Source organism: Sander lucioperca, chromosome 8 (assembly GCF_008315115.2).
Source record: "Sander lucioperca isolate FBNREF2018 chromosome 8, SLUC_FBN_1.2, whole genome shotgun sequence".
NCBI lineage: Eukaryota > Metazoa > Chordata > Actinopteri > Perciformes > Percidae > Sander > Sander lucioperca.
Genome location: NC_050180.1, coordinates 4,765,396 through 4,781,636, shown reverse-complemented (window position 1 = coordinate 4,781,636; position 16,241 = coordinate 4,765,396). Strand labels below are relative to the sequence as shown.

The 16,241-nt window shown below is 40.0% G+C and overlaps 1 protein-coding gene across 5 annotated transcripts in view; it reads left to right on the top strand.

The window, feature by feature from the left end:
* The window catches only part of mlphb (melanophilin b), a 61,141-nt gene extending 47,918 nt beyond the window's left edge, over positions 1–13,223 (top strand). For 4 of the 5 annotated variants that reach the window (XM_036004042.1, XM_031289784.2, XM_031289783.2 and 1 more), the window contains 7 exons: positions 1,304–1,387; positions 4,183–4,461; positions 8,073–8,222; positions 8,321–8,389; positions 8,754–8,802; positions 10,622–10,716; positions 13,051–13,223. In XM_036004042.1, coding sequence (XP_035859935.1) covers positions 1,304–1,387; positions 4,183–4,461; positions 8,073–8,222; positions 8,321–8,389; positions 8,754–8,802; positions 10,622–10,716; positions 13,051–13,077 — 753 coding nt within the window. In that variant the 3' untranslated portion in view covers positions 13,078–13,223. The remainder of the gene's footprint in view (positions 1–1,303; positions 1,388–4,182; positions 4,462–8,072; positions 8,223–8,320; positions 8,390–8,753; positions 8,803–10,621; positions 10,717–13,050) is intronic. The other variant, XM_031289782.2, reaches the window with a different exon arrangement.
* The last annotated feature ends 3,018 nt before the right edge of the window (positions 13,224–16,241 follow it).

Here is a 16,241-nt window from a genome sequence, read left to right as displayed (position 1 = left end):
GTGTCCAGATTTACTCTCTCTTTATCTGGACTGTTGTGACTCTCAATTACAGTGGATTCCCATTTGGGAATGAGGTGATTTGGCTCATTCATCAGACTCTGATGATGTGGTTTGATTTGTTCAGCCTGAGTGAAATGGATACCATATGACATGCTGTTACTTAAGAGTGTGATTTCAACAGCATCATTTAAACTATAAACGGTACTGAACTATCTTGTTTTGAAGAAACTAATAATACATGTGTGGTAACTTGTTCCTTAAAGGTCCAGTAGGTAACTTTTATAAAAATAACTTTTTGTCATATTTGCGCTGTCACTTTATCCTGACAGTAGCACATGGGACAGATAATCTGTGAAAAATCACTTTCCTCTGCCTACTCCTTGTGCTCCTAATGGCATTTTCAAGTTTCCACCATGCCCGAAGATAAACACCCAATCAGAGCCAAGGAGTCTCTGCGATCAAACTGTCAAACTTGGCAGCACGGAACAAATGCAAATCAAGATTCTGGTATTGCATTGCCTATTTCTCTCCTCAAATGTTTTCAGATATGTGTTTTAGTGTACTGTTTGGCTGTAAAATGAAAATGCTTGTGACCAAGTTGAGCCAAAAGCAAGCACCGTTCACCGTCCGGAGCAATTTTTCTCATTTTACAGCCAAACAGTACACTAAAATATGTTGCTGAAAACATTTGAGGAGAGAAATAGGCAATGCAATAACAGAGTCTATTTGATCAGCGCTAGTTTGACAGTTTGATTGCAGTTCACAAGCTCTTATTGACACTGCGTCAAGAGACTCCTCGGCTCTGATTGGATGTATTGTTTATGCCTTAGGAGCATTAGGAGAAGGCAGAAGAATATGTTTGTTTCACAGATGATCTGATTCATGTAGTACTGTCAGTATATAGTGACAGTTGGAGCAAATATGAAAACGTTTTTTTAAAGTTAAACAACAGTTGCTAGTAGCCAAGGATTAAAAAAACATGATGGACTCTTCAGAAGAGGCAATTATCCGGACGCCAAAATCTTCTGAAAACAGCCATACTGAGAAATACAGAGAGAGTTGCGTGGAGCTGAAAGTCTTTATTTGCTTTGTAGCAACTCATTTGGGAATGGCTTAAATGTAACGGACATTCATTAATATCAAAAAGTTACGCACTAAAGCTTTAATCGGCCTACCATAAATGTTCTTTATGCCTCTGAAATCCTACTATCTTCTCTTCGCCTTCGCCTTCGTCTCTTTCTTCATTCTATCCTGTCTTCATGATGTGACTGTAGCCTCCCTGACTCTTCCTGTCTTCCCCCAGATCACTGACCTGAACAGGCGCATGTCAGCCATTGAGACCCTCCTGAACCACTTAGAGCTGAAGGTCACCTCGACATACGACGAGGTAAATCCATTAAATATCACGCTGCAGACAGCGTGATATTTACAGCGTGATAAACTGCAACAATTATCACAAGCATCATTATCAAACCTCATGCCAGTTGTTGCAGAAAGAGGCTTTGGGAATTACATGAGGATAATGAAAGTTTAAACCAAAAACATTTTTTTTAAAAGCTGGCAAGAGCATGTTTACATAACCATGGCAACAGGGATTGTGGTTAGTCCTTTGTTTCCAGCTGGTCTCATTACAAATGACATAAAGTAGAAAGACACATACTAACAATAGAGTGATCAAACATTCAGTTTTCTTAAACTACAAAAGAAATATGAACCTTGCACTTACTTCACTTACTGGCCACAGACATGCATGTTCCTGAGCAACATATGATGTCACAAAGTCCTGTCCCATTCCTCAGACAGCACCCTTCTGCATTCACACTGTTCTGTTGTGCACACAGCTGATGTTAATTAAAGTCTGTGAGGGTTGACATGGATATATTGGGATTTGGCCTTATCTTATCTGACTATGCGGAAATGACCCCTGAGTGGCTGCCACGTTTCCATAGGTGTGCAGAGGCTTTGGCTGGAGCTTTACCTGTTGTAGATACGTGCGAGGGAACCATGTGAAGTGGGACGGTCTGCTCAGTACTTTGTATTTCTTTGTACTTGTTCCTGCTGCTTGCACATTTGGAAGAGTGAACAGTGATATTTTTTTGTATAGTCGTAAGCAAGATTAGATCATTATTGGTTCTGGTCTTTTTCAAAGTAATAATCTCAAGGTTTTCATTGAAATAAATGTCTGTTACTATCTATTGCTGAATGAGGTAACACGATGGTGATTGAGCCTATGGTCCACTGATAAAAGCCCTTGGTTGGTATAGTGGTTGGTTCAGAGACGGTCAGCGGAGTAAACGCAATAACCTCTTCAACTCCCTTGTGTGTGAAGAGGCATGCTGTTTTTTTCTGGTCTCTGCTAGCGGTGTGAGTAAACGGTTACTTTGGCCGAACAAAGAAAGAAAAGAGCGATGTCTACTGACTGGTGCCACACAAGTGACACTGTTTGGATCTAATAAACACGCCTGCTTATCGCCACGGGTGCTGCCAAAGAGAAAAAAACAGAGTAACTTTAAGGGCATTGTTGCTAATGATAAAACAAAATAAAACGATGGCAGCCCTAAAGCTACACTAATCAGTATTTGTTTTTCCAACAATGGCTCAAACGAGTATGTGTAAAGTGAAAGGAATTGCTCCGAATGACAAACCCATGTCAATATTATAATATAATAATAATATGTCAGTGTTATGTTTATGGCTTATTACGGCTCCCAAGTGGCCAAAAGAATATATAAATCAATGCAGCTTTAAGTGGCAACTCTCTCAATGTAGTTTAAACAGTTCAAACTTGTGAGTGCATGTGAAGAAAGGATCTTCTAGTCTGCTGGTAAAGAAAAGCGTGACCTGTGAGTTTATTTATGAGTTGTTTTTTTTTGCAGCTCACTGTTAAAGCATTCTGATAATGAAGAGGACACCCAGTTGCTCATAGTCATCCTCCACTCATCAACAGCCATGTCTCATTTGGGTTCAGTGTCTGTTTGTAATTGGGTCGAAATTGAAATCCACACCAGTTATCATCAGAGAATGAGTCAACCCATAAAAACAGCAAACCGTAAACCAACACCGAATGTAAGCTCGTCTGGTAATTAGTGGCTCTCCTGCTTCAAATGAGAGCAATAATAGATAGACTCATGCTTTTCCTCTCTGTTGTGGCAAAGCACAGCTTAAATCAATCTGCATATAGCACATGTTCCGCCGGTTTTGTCAGAGCAGAGTCTGCACGCAACACGTCTGTGTTAATGTCCATAGTAACCAGAGAGTTCTCACACATCACACACACACACACACACACACACACACACACACACACAACATGCATCCATCTACGGATCCATTTATTTGTCTTCTAGACATGCTAGTTCCTGTTTCAGATCCCAGGAATGTCAGTGGAGAGGTGGGGGTGATACACGTTGTGCAGAATGCAGCTGGACAAGTCAACAGTTTATCACGGTCGGTCACATAAAGGATGTGGACCGTTCGCTAAACACCGCCCTATTCAGTGGCTGTTGCTACATCTGTTCTCAAACTGCACACGTGCAGTTTACAGCGATGACAAGTGGCACATTTACCAATTCGAAAATCGTAGCAATTGTTGGAACAATGATCCTTCGAATACACAACAACAAAAAGCAGACTTCTTTTGTTTTAGCCAATGACCATCGATTTCATAGGCTGAAGTGAACCGTTGCTAGCATATTCTATCAGCTGTCGCTACCTAGGTACAGTAATTAACGATAACTCTGTGGTTTGTGTTTGTGTGTTTTTCTAAAAATGGTTAAACTGTCTACAGATGACATTTCATGTTTTCTGCTGACTTGTTTTTAAAAAGAAATAAAAGTGTTATAAATATGCACATGATGGCTACATACATGATATCATGCTTATAGACTGGCTAAACTACACACCACAGGCAAAAAGTTAGCATCCTCTCCAGCTGATGATCCTTAAAAAAGACACGTAGCTTAAATATAGCAGCTTTATTGTTCTTGTATTGCAGGGTGAAGCTAGTAAGCCTTAGTATTATAGTACAGTATAATATATAAAAATGTAATCACAATGTTTTTCGTAGTGCTAAACCACTGAGGCGCCGTGCCACTGCTTTCACTCAAGCAGTGCATTTTAAACCAAGCAAAGACACAAAATATAAAGTTTGAATAGAGGATATTCTCCACTGTGTTCTCACAGAGCAGCCAGGCTCCTCCGACTCCAAACGGCACCTCTCCTCTTCCTCAGTGTGAGGAAGTGGACTTAGAGGAGCAGCAACTGAGACAGAAGCTGCACGAGATGACAGACAACATCAGTGACCACGGCCTAACCTCTGATGAGGACGAGAGCCCAGCATGGAGGAGCCCAGAGGGGGATGCCAAGCCCAGCAGGATACCTACCACCAGACCCACATCCAGAACAAGCATCCTTCTCTGCAGACTGGAGGAGGAGCAGCCTCAGCTGACTGACGCTCAGAAGGTACACATATCTGTGGCAGAATTCAGTGTTTCCCCATAGGTTGACTGCTTTACCCTAGCAGATGGGTCGGCGCGGACGGTTACTGTTAGTCCCGTTATAGTCTCGCATAGCCAGACCTTCCTCCACAGCGCTGCAGAGGAGGGTCTGGCTAGTCCACACAGCATTCCGGGATGGGAGAAAAACGTGCTCTGGTTTATTGGCATTTCTTTAAACCAATCACAATCATCTTAGGCGCCGTTAATCGCCGGACGGAGCAACGGTGCCTCTGCAAAATAGTCTCGGGAAGGAACTTGTTTTAATGGAACGTGTACGTCCAAAAGTTGTTTTAGTCGTGCAACAGAAAACTCAGAATGGACAGATAGTCTAGCTAGCTGTCTGGATTTACCCTGCAGAGATCTGAGGAGCAGTTAACCATAGTCCTCAGAAATCCACCGGAGTTTAAAATGTCAACACAAAGAAAGAGGAAAGTAACGGACATTCGGCCGAAAATGAGAGACATCTGGCAGAATTTCCGGCGGCAACGGAACAATCCCGGAAATTAAACGTTGTCGATATAGACTAGTCGCATTATTTCCTTAAACAGTCTGGCGCAGTGTCGTTGGCGTGTCGTTCATTACCAAGTCTGTTTGTAACCGTTAGGCTACCGACAACGTTTCAACCATAGACTGTATAAAATAACGGACTTTAGCTGTTTACATAACAGACTCGACCATCCTTCTTTTTCATGGACTCACGGCAGTGCGTCGCTGCACTTCATGGCGCTACGCCATTGTAGAATGAATATAGAGGAAACACAATGGATATCTGGCGATATTTTTGGCATTAACAAAACTTCTGGGGGGTTCTCCGGCCTGTACAATTATAAGAGAAACACCATTGTTTAAATGAGCAGAAAATCAAATGATTCCCACAAACAAGAATTTGATGCCAGAAAGTTCATCAGAAACATTACATTCTGTACTGCACATCTGGTTGTTGCACACTCCGTACTTTAAGCAAACAGCCTGGCTCATGAAATTCCATACCACCTCTGCAGCAATCTACTTCAAGGACATACTGTAGTCGTAAATCAAGTCACTCGGCCTTAGCATTTATTGTTCCTTTGCAACCATCGCTCCCAGATTTTCTGAAACACAGAATTGACTAGAAAAATAACTCCTTGTAGTTGCTGTGAGGCTCTACGGCCTCAACTGTTTTTTACTGGCACTTCTTTCCCTTATAGGTAACAAAGCTGTTGTTGTTTTTTACATCGCTTTACTATAGGCCTGTTCAAACGGCTCTTTCTTAAGGATTTAAAGTATCACATAACACTAGCTTTTACAAGCAGGAACACACTCCTCTGAAGTTATAACCTGATTAGGCCCAAACTTGTGAAGCTGGGGGTTTTTTTCTAGCATGACTGTCTTATTTCCAGAATGACTGAAGGGGTCAAAGGTCAACAGCCCTTCTGTTCTGCTTATTATCAAACCAAATAGCTTCTTCTGTTTATTAACTATAGTAAAATGTGATTGACAACTACACACTACAGGACATGCTGTTTATGGAAGAGTGACTCTTGCTGTTCAGAAACAAAATACTAAAACTTGCATTGTGTTAATTCCAGTTGTGCTGCTGCTGCTGGGTTGATATAGTTTATATTATGATACAGCGTATTTGGAATATTCATCCTTTCGGAAAAGGTTGCTTTGGACTTTTCATCCAACAATTGCTCAATAACAAGTCCTCCAACCTAATTAACAAAATAGATTATAATATGTCACCTCTTTCCAAAACAAGTCAGGAGTGCATTTTCTGATCTGACAACTCCAAAGAACCAATGCTAAACAAACATTTTCCCAAAACACATTTAAAAAAAAAAAAAAATATATATATATATATATATATATATATATATATAATTATATATATATATATAATTATATAATATATTTAAAGCAAAAATGAGATAATGATGTATTGGCCAATATTCTTTTTTCGCGTGAACAGGTCATTTCAAAATTCAATAACTTATATCATGTATTGAGCGGGACCTTTCACACTTGAATAACACACTTGTCGGCACTCGAAATTACTTCATACACACCTTTGGTTGTTTTGTTTCATTGCTGATGTTTCATGTTACTCTTCAACTAAAATGTACCCTGATACCAATCAATTTAATTATCTAACATTAGTTGATATATTGGCCGTGAATAGTTTTAACATAGGGCACAAGCAAATTGTTAAAATTTTGCATGCTAATGAAGGTTACAAAAATCCTGAGTTGCTTAAAAACAGTTTATCATGTCAGTGTTCCACTGTTGTAACATTTTCAAGGTGTTGTAGGGACTGTTCAGTCATTTACACTTCAAAAACATGTTAGACTTAAAGCTTTAGTACGTAACTTTTTTATATTAAAGTGCCCATATTATGAAAAAATCACTTTTTCTGGGATTTGGGGTGTTATGTTGTGTCTCTGGTGCTTCCACACACATACAAACTTTGATAAAAATCCATCCATGCTGTTTAGAGTGAAGCCGAAACGAGCAGGCTAACCGCAACCATTAGCTCGTAGCGTTAGCATGCTAACGCTAATGCTAACACTAGCATGCTAACGCTAGCATGCTAACGCTAGCATGCTACCTCGTTCTCAATAGCAAAGCACTGCTACAACACACACAAGTTCACCGTAATCTACAAAAGAACTACTTACATGTGCACCCTCATTTAGAAGTCTCCCAGCTAATCCTGCCTTGTAACTGACCGAAGTTGTAGAAACAGCCTTTCTTTTACTGTCTATGGAGCTAGCTAGCTGGCATGATCTACATCTGAGCTACTGGGCATGTGCAGTGCAATCAAAGATAGTACAGAAGAAGAAGAAGAAAAGAGGTCTCACTCTGTAGCTAAAACAGAGACCAGCTGAAAAGAGGAGCTGCAACAGTGAGAGAGAGCGGTGCAGTACAACAACAATATGGTGTTTTTTGAAAATTAAACCATGTAAACCTATTCTGGTACAACCTTAAAATACAATTCTGAACCTGACAATGAGCATAATATGGCTGCTTTAATAAACGTTCGTTAAATTCAAGCCATTCCCAAATGAGTTGCTTCAAAGCTAATTAAGACTATCAGCTCCACACAACTCTCTCTGTATTTCTCAGTATGGCTATATGTTTACTAAATGGTGTCTTCTGGCGACCATTGAGTGAAGATAATGACCTCTTCTGAAGAGTCCATCATGTTTTCCTCCGTGTACTCCTTGGCTACTAGCCAACTGCATGGAGGAGGAGGGGTGGGGGTGGTGCTAGATCACAGAAGGCTTGTATCATGTAGATGGGCCAACAGTTTTGTTATTACTTAGAATTTATCATGGGGGACACAGAAACTATGCACTATAGCTTTAAATAAATATCTTAAAAATGAATACTTTTATGTTCAAACAAGAGTTTTCTCAGTGTTCCCTGGTGACCGAGGGGTTACCATTTGTTGTCGTTCCTCCTCTTTTTCTCCTCTGATTTCCTGTCATCTCTCTACTGTTGATTATTTAATAAAGGCATAACATGGAGTAATGTTTTTTTTTTAAAGTGAAAAACTAAGTCACAATTTTGTTATTTCCATGACTTCTCTTGTAGACAAGCCTGTCAACAGAGAGCCTGGAGAGAAAGTGGCCCCCGCTAGAGGAGGGGTCAAAGGCGAGCTTCAAAGGCTCCACAGCCTTACTGGTTGAGCTGGAGGGCCAGGTAGCTCAGGCAGCTGCCAACGTCCAGAACGCCCAGAGTGAGGTAAAGAGAAACCAGAAGCTGAGTTTAGCTCATTTGGCATATTAGATTTGTTTTGAAGAGACAGAAAAGTGTGCAGAGTCTCTCTTTTTATCCCAAAGGTCTCTTACATAGAGAACAGGATTGCTGCCCTGAACGCTGCCGGCATGCCAGTGGATAAAAGAAGAAGGGTAAAGACATTTATTTTATTTGAAACCAGTATCAGAGTCAGAGCTGTTTAAAATCATTATTAAAAATGTTTCCATGTATAAAATACTTTTCATATTTTATAAAATGCAATGCAGTTACTGGAGTTGTTTTTGAAAGCAGAGCAGCTTTAATACTATACTGGTTGCCTTAACTTGGTGGTCGCAAAGTTATGTGGCTCCGCCCTCTTAAATTCAAATTAACCAATAAGGTAATTTCTATCTCCTCAGCTCGTCTGTCTCTGATAAATGTTTCTACCCTCCAAGGTGCCAAAATAACTGATAGGCCATATATTTCTCCCATTCTTACTTTTGTTTTCTGTTTGTTTCCCGCTTTGTTGTCTTCTAGTCTGCGATCCCGATCCAAGCAAGGAGACTTTCCCAAAACTTTCCCACAAGTAAGTACTGACGCTGCTGCCCTTGAGCATGATCCCCAGGGCCTTCCGCCTGACTCAAAACATCTTAACCTTGTTAAACTCAGAGAACATGATGATCTATTTTGTGAGCTGGTAAACACTGTGTCCTATTGTACTACAGCTTTAATTTTCCCAGCTGTATGTTGGATACTTAAACTCTGCAGGATTCACAAAGGTGTGTTGTACTATAAATGTTGTGAGGCAGAATAGTGGGTATTCAAAACATCTGTTTTGTTTGCCACTGAGAAACTCTACTGGGGCAGTCCCCATTCAGACAAAAAAAAAAAGTGATCAGGCGATTTTCCGCAGAGTGGTGCGGCGGGGGGGAGAGTCAATGAAATGGCCCATTTGGGTGATGTCCTGTTGTGTTCTTAAACCCCCCCCACCTCCTCCCCAACAAAGCACAAGTAGACTTTTTATTTCACAATTGCTGTTTTCCGTCATATCGTTTATAGATTTTGACGTTTCCGACCGCACTTGAAGGCAGCTTATTTCACAAAATGAATGGAAAGAGCTGCGTTTTTGCCAGACCATCTGACGGCTGACGCAGGCAGTCTGAACGCGGCCTCAGTAGTGGTTGCAACAAGTTCTCCAAACCACATCAGGATATATGGTACCAGTCAAAAGTTTGGACACACTTTCCCATTCACTTGAATGAGAAAGTGAAAGGAACCGTCACACGCCGGACACGCCGACAACAACGAGACGTTTGTGGTTAGGAGGAGAATAACGCGGAAAGGAACTGCAACACGCCGGACGCGAACCCCGGTCTCCGGGGTGAAAGTCCTGTATTGTTTGAGCCATCCACCACCCCGACCAACCACCCTACGCGGATTTTCTGCTTTTCATACTACTCCCTGCTGTGATCACGAAATATGCTTCCCATTTAAATACATAAAATTAAAATTCGTAATCACTACACGAAAAAAAACGACATATTCGTGTCCTGTTCACGAATCAATAGATTCAATAATGTGACCATTTCACGAACTGCCATGAGACTGGGCTGTAATAACACGTGTACCGAGTCGACCTTTCTCTGGGATATGTTTTCATGCTAATCGAATGTGACCAATTTTATTGCAAACAGCTAATTAGCTTGTAACGCTAGTCGTCGGGGCATGGGTAAAGTAAAAAGAAATCGCTGTTTCTATACCACTAACAAGGCTCAAAATAGCACCACACTTCAACGGTAGCATAATGAGGGTCCCTACATATAAACTGAAGCATTGAGAACTTTGTAAGTGTACAGACAGTTTATTAAAAAGGTAGTTTATAAAGACAGTACCATTCATATATACAGGCGGGTGCCATCTTGGGAAAACAGTCATGACCAGTCGAACGACGAACGCCGTACAACCAGTAACCAGTAACATAGCTCAAGCATGGCGTTCGTCGTTCGACTGCTACACGTGTTATTAACCCCTAGGTTCATTTTGCGCCGGATTTGTCCTTTAACGTTGTAAAATGGTCGCAGTTTGGTTAGGTTTAGGCACCAAAGTTATTTTAGTTAAGTTTAGAAAAACATCATGATTTGGGTTCAAATCAGACATTACTTCACTTCCGGTAACACGTGTGACGCTGAACATAGTTGTTAGAGAGGACTGAATGCTTCTAATTCACTTTCCCAGCAATGCTTTTCCAATAACGTTATTGTTAGTCTCCCTCATCTGTCATTTTACAATTTTAGGTTAGTAACAAATTTACAAAGCAAATCACAGTCAGACTTTATAACTGTACCTAGTTTGAAAAGAGAGCCAGTAGAACATGGATGTACAATGTAGTTGCTGTATGTTTCCAGGCCAGGTGGCCAGGTTTGAGAGGAACTCCTTCTACAGGGGCTCCCTGACCCAGAGGAACCCAGTGGCTAAGCCTGAGACCAGGGCTACCTGTGCGGTATGACCCCGCTATACGCTGCTGCGTGCACTTAAGAGTTCAGTTCCAATAATAGCTACCATTTGGGGAACAAAACTCATCTACACTGACAAAAAAAAATAGGATAGTCTGTCTTGAAGTTATTGAATGTTGAACTTAATGCAATAGTCTTACATTTTGAGAAATACACTTACTCATGTTCTCAGAGGTAGATTAGAAAATTGATAGCACTGTCATGTCTGCGCATTAAGTTACACTGACATTGTACCATGCATGATTTTTCATGACAAAAAAAATTCAAAGATTGATTGAGTAGAGAGCTAGAGACAGGATGCTTAGCTTATCATAAAGACTGAAGACACCGGGAAACAGCTTGGTGTCAGCTCCTGGTGTCAGACCACACACACACAGACATTGCATTACTATTTTCTAAAATACTTTGGTCACAACGTGTTAACTAGTGAGCTTTAGAGGTGCTGGTAAGCAGATTTTGTTACCTTTGGACCAAGCCAGGCTAGCTGTTTCCAGTCTTGATGCTAAGCTAAGCTAACTAGCTGCTAGCTGTAGCCTTATATTTAACAGACGGAGTGGTATTGATCTTCTCTTCACTTGGCTAGAAAGCAAATAAGTGTATTTCCGAAAAATGTCCCACCATTCTTTTAGAATTTAGTTGTTGTTTTCCCAAATGGTTCTATTGCTGGAAACAAACTCTTCATTTACTGGTTGCACTGGGCTTGACTTCTACGGGTGGATGGTGGTTGGTTTCCAATCAGGCTTTGTGGTGATTTTAAATAACTGTATTTTCTTTTATTTTTGCTTCTTCTGTTTCAATGAAACTAACAAATTCTTGCATTATTGAGAATGTATGATCAATGTTTTTCAGTTATTCGGGCTAATATTAAGTTGTTTCATTTTGTATAATTCTTTACACTAGATGAGGGACAAATCTGTTTCTGAGTACTAGTAGTAGTAATTATTCTTTTCTACTTTTACACACGTCTTTTGTTTTGCCTGAATTAAAATAAGCAGTGCATGGATCCTGCCAAAAGAACTGAGAGCTATTACAGGTTGAGTTAGAGAAAAACTATGAGTAAAAAGTACGTGGTGGTTTACTGTGATCTTAAATACTGTAATGTGTTTTCTACTTATGTGGATTTACAACACACTTTGTATCACACATATCTGTCTAGGGGTGTCCCTGTTTGGACTGGCAAGGTTTATTAAAAGCACTCAGAGTTAATGATAAAGATTTGAAAGACAGCCATGCAATATACTTCTCAGGTCTATTTAAAGGACAATTCCAGCCCAAAATGAACCTAGGGGTTAATAACACATGTGTACCTAGTCGACCGTTCTCTGGGACATGTTTTCATGGTAATCGAATGTTTCTCTAGCTTGAAACAAGCTAGCGCAAACTACTGATTAGCTTAATGCTAGGCATTCGGGGCACTGGTAGAGTAAAAATAAATCGCTATTTTATACCACTAACAAGGCTCAAAATAGCACCACACTTCCACGGTAGCATAATGAGGGTCCCTACATGTAAACCGAAGCATTGAGAACTTTGTAAGTGTACAGACAGTTTATTAAAAAGATAGATTATAAAGTGCCCCGAATGCCTAGCATTAAGCTAATCAGCGGTTTGCATTAGCTTGTTTCAAGCTAGAGAAACATTCGATTACCATGAAAACATGTCCCAGAGAACAGTCGACTAGGTACACATGTGTTATTAACCCCTAGGTTCATTTTGCGCCGGAATTGTTCTTTAATGAAAAGAAAATTCACAATACTTTTATTGGCCAAATGCAACAAAAGAGTTTTTGTCTTGGAGCCAAGCTGTGGTCCAGTCTCCAGCAGTCCAGGACAAAGCCACAGCTTTAGTTCACTGTAAATGAGAGCTTTCATTTTCCTTTGATTATCACTATTTCAGTCAGACAACTCGCGTTAGAATTGTTGATTATAACAGCAACATTGTAGTTGGTGCCCAGACTCCGACTGCAGATATGTTTGCATGCGATTTTGGTTGTCCATTTCCTGTTAGTTTGTTTTCTTCAGTAATCATTCGCAACCCTCACAGCTCACACTATGATTCATAACAAAGGAATTTTCCCAGTGTGGGATTAATAAAGTCTATCTTACTTATCTTATCTTATAAGTTATCAACATGTTTCTAAAGGTTAGCACAGACATTATAGAACTGTAGTTTCTGTTAGATTTAAGATTGTTTCTCAGTTCCTATGAATGACTTCATGGCTAACGGTGAATCCATTAACCCAATCAAAGCATGACATGATTGATTATTTAATTGTTGAACAGCCAATGATCATGTGTTTCTGTCTGTCTCTCTGTTTGCAGAAACCAGTAATGACGCAGGGCTCATGAGGAGGAGGCTGAGCATTATGTGACCACATTACAGTTTGTAATCAACTGAAATTCAGTTGGAATGAAAGAGATTCCTATTTAAATTTCAGAGACTGTCAACTGGGATGGGGGTGCTTACATTTATATTTAAAACCGTTTCCTTTTGATATTGTTGTATTATTTTACTGGTATAGATCCCAAACCAAGTATATGTTGGAGTTGAACATTATATGCACTAACTGCTAGACTGGCATCTTAAGGCCCTGACACACCAACCCGATAATTGGCCGTCGGACAGTCTGGCGAGATCAGTGACTCGAGTCTGTTCGTGTGTTCCATGCCGTCGTCCGTCAGAGGGGCCGTCTGACGAAAATCTTTTAAACTGACCTTTGTCCATCTGAAATGAAGACTCAGCAACTGTATGGCCTATTTCTCGTTTAAAATGTTTTCAGAAACACGTTTCAGTGAACTATTTTCTTAAAATATGAGATCGTATTTCCGAACGAGCCGCCATTATAGCCGGCTGGAGAAGCCAGACCCACGTGACGCATTCGTCATTTCCGGTTTTCATTTTAGCGCCGCCTGCTATTATGGAGACGTATTTTACATTTTCCCTTTTTTTTTAACTTTGTTTAAGTTTTGTTTATATCTGCAAAACCTGCGCATTCCTTGGGTGTATTATGACACAATATCTAAAAGGCATTTATAGTAAACTTGTGAATTTTTCAAATGTTTTCCTTTTCTATTTATGCTAATAAGAGTTTTAAAGGTTCTAAGTGTAATTTAAGAAAACCCTTGTGATTAAGGAAACTGGTGTGAACCAATCTCAGCCTCCTGTTGTTTGCACTCGAGCGATCATCGGCCAAAACAGTTAGGTGATATACACCAGACCAAGACAGACTGGCAATATGTTTATAGAATGCTGGAAAATAAATTGCAATCATATTTAGAATAACTCTAGCTTGCCCTTTGCGAATCACTCCATCAGCCAACGCCACCCAGCAACAAACGTCAGATCCATGCCGCGCAGCCAAGCCACAGTCAGCTGGCTAATCTTAGCTTAAGATATGGTTAGCTAGTCAGCCTTGCATCACTCTTGGCTAGTAGAAAGCAATCACTTAAACAGCTTTGCTTTGTATCGTTACATCATTTATTGTTGGCTCAAACACCTTTTGTCATAATACATACAATATAAGTTAGTGTCATGGATCACGTTAGGGAAGTCATTTTGCAAGTATTTAGCGTGCAATAATTTAAGCAACCAAGCACGCTAAGGTTAACCAGCTAGCTGGAATTTAGCTACGCTGCATAGATCTGGTGTTGTTTGCGTCATAATATTAGCTGATAAAGTAATTTGCATACAGCAAACTAGCCAATTTACCAGCCAGATCAGCCCTGGGAGTCTGGATGAATTAGCTGACAAGTTGACCATATTTTGCTATGTTAGCTAGCTAGCAATTTGTCAAGCAAATGCAAAGCTGATGTTGCTGCCATTACACAGGTAAGAATCAGCGCCTGCGGCCACAGTAACTCGAACCCAGCCAACACTGGGTCCAACGGCAGCAACAGAAAGTTTGCTAATTTGGGAAGGCGGTCCGGGGCTCAGGACCCGCAGCACTGGATCCCGTGCTTCCTGAACCCAAGCCGCCACAGCCACCAACCAAAGGTCCATCTCAGGACCGAGCTAAGGAGAGGCAATAGACTCGGGACAGCGCATTACGTCATAACCCTCGGATTTTTCCAATCTATCACATCCTCTACATCGAAATCAGTCCACAGGCTGTTATAGGCAAGGTCTCATATTTTGAGTTACGTTACAATCGGTTCGCCCATTGAAAAAAAATATGTAAAGAATTACACATAGAACCTTTAAAGATTTTTGTACTATTTTTACATAATCATTAGTTTTATATTAACTTGCATCAGCTGTACATTCAAATTGCATTTGAAAAGGCTCCTAAAATTGGGACTTGCAATATATATGATACATATAATGTAGTCTTTCTAATATTTTGCAATAGCACAATGCAAAGAGAAACAATTTATTTTCTCATCAAGTTTGACAGGAACGTTTTGAAAGTAAGTTATGCACAATTCTAAATGTTGATCAATTCTGTTATAGTAGATGATAAAGGAATAGCCATATTTTTGAATTGAAGATGGTTTCATTATTTCTATTAACTGTTTGCACATACAGACGGGTGACACACTAAAGGACAAACCTACTCTGAAAATGCAGATGTTTCCATGCAGGTTACAAAGGGTCACTGAATGACGATGATATGAATCCTATGGCCTTAGCAGTCACAGATTGTCCTTCAATTAGTCACCCATCTGTAGATTTTAAAAATCCTGTTCTACTTTAAATTAAGTTGAAGCCCTTACTTAAATTATGTGTAATTCTAATTATGCAGTAACAATGTTTGTCTCATTAGTCGTATTAAATTATTTACAAACTAAACTGTCATTTCATCTTCTTTTCTTTTTAACCACTAAAGTAGTTTGTGACCTTTGTGACCATAAATGTGACAACAGCATTTTCTACAGCAGTTCCCTACTACTTATGTTTTGTCTTTGCTGCCTCTTCCTGTAGCAGAACTGCATTATCTCTCTCAAATCATGCTTTTATTGTTGACACAGCGTTGGCAGCTTCCCATAGCATTCAATCTGCCTGTTATAGATCATCACACATTCCTCTTCTTATATGGCCTATATACAGTATTTTAACATGACTGATAAGCCCCGATGGCTCCTTGAATCCACAGGGAGGATTGAAGCAGTGTACACTCAACGATACTTTAAGAAAATTGACATTCCAGAGAGGCTATTTTACAATACACAACCAGTTTTATTTATATCCATAACATGAACTGACCCACACTATATCATTTAGTTTAATAACTTAGTTTAGGTTTATGAAAACCTTTGCTTCTCTGAAAATCCTTTCTGCTGGTTGAAATCCTCAGGCAGACATTAAGTAAAGTATTTGAAATTTGCAGCAACAGCTTTGGAATAAACAGAAGAAAGAACTAAATAGTTATAGCATAATCAACAATGGTTGCCATTACTGAACGAAGAAAAGGGCATGAAATGAAAATGCCTCAACAGGCAACTCACTGGAAAAGATCTTATCACAACCACAGATAAGTCTTTGACTGACCGATGCCTCTGGGAAGTGAAGTACA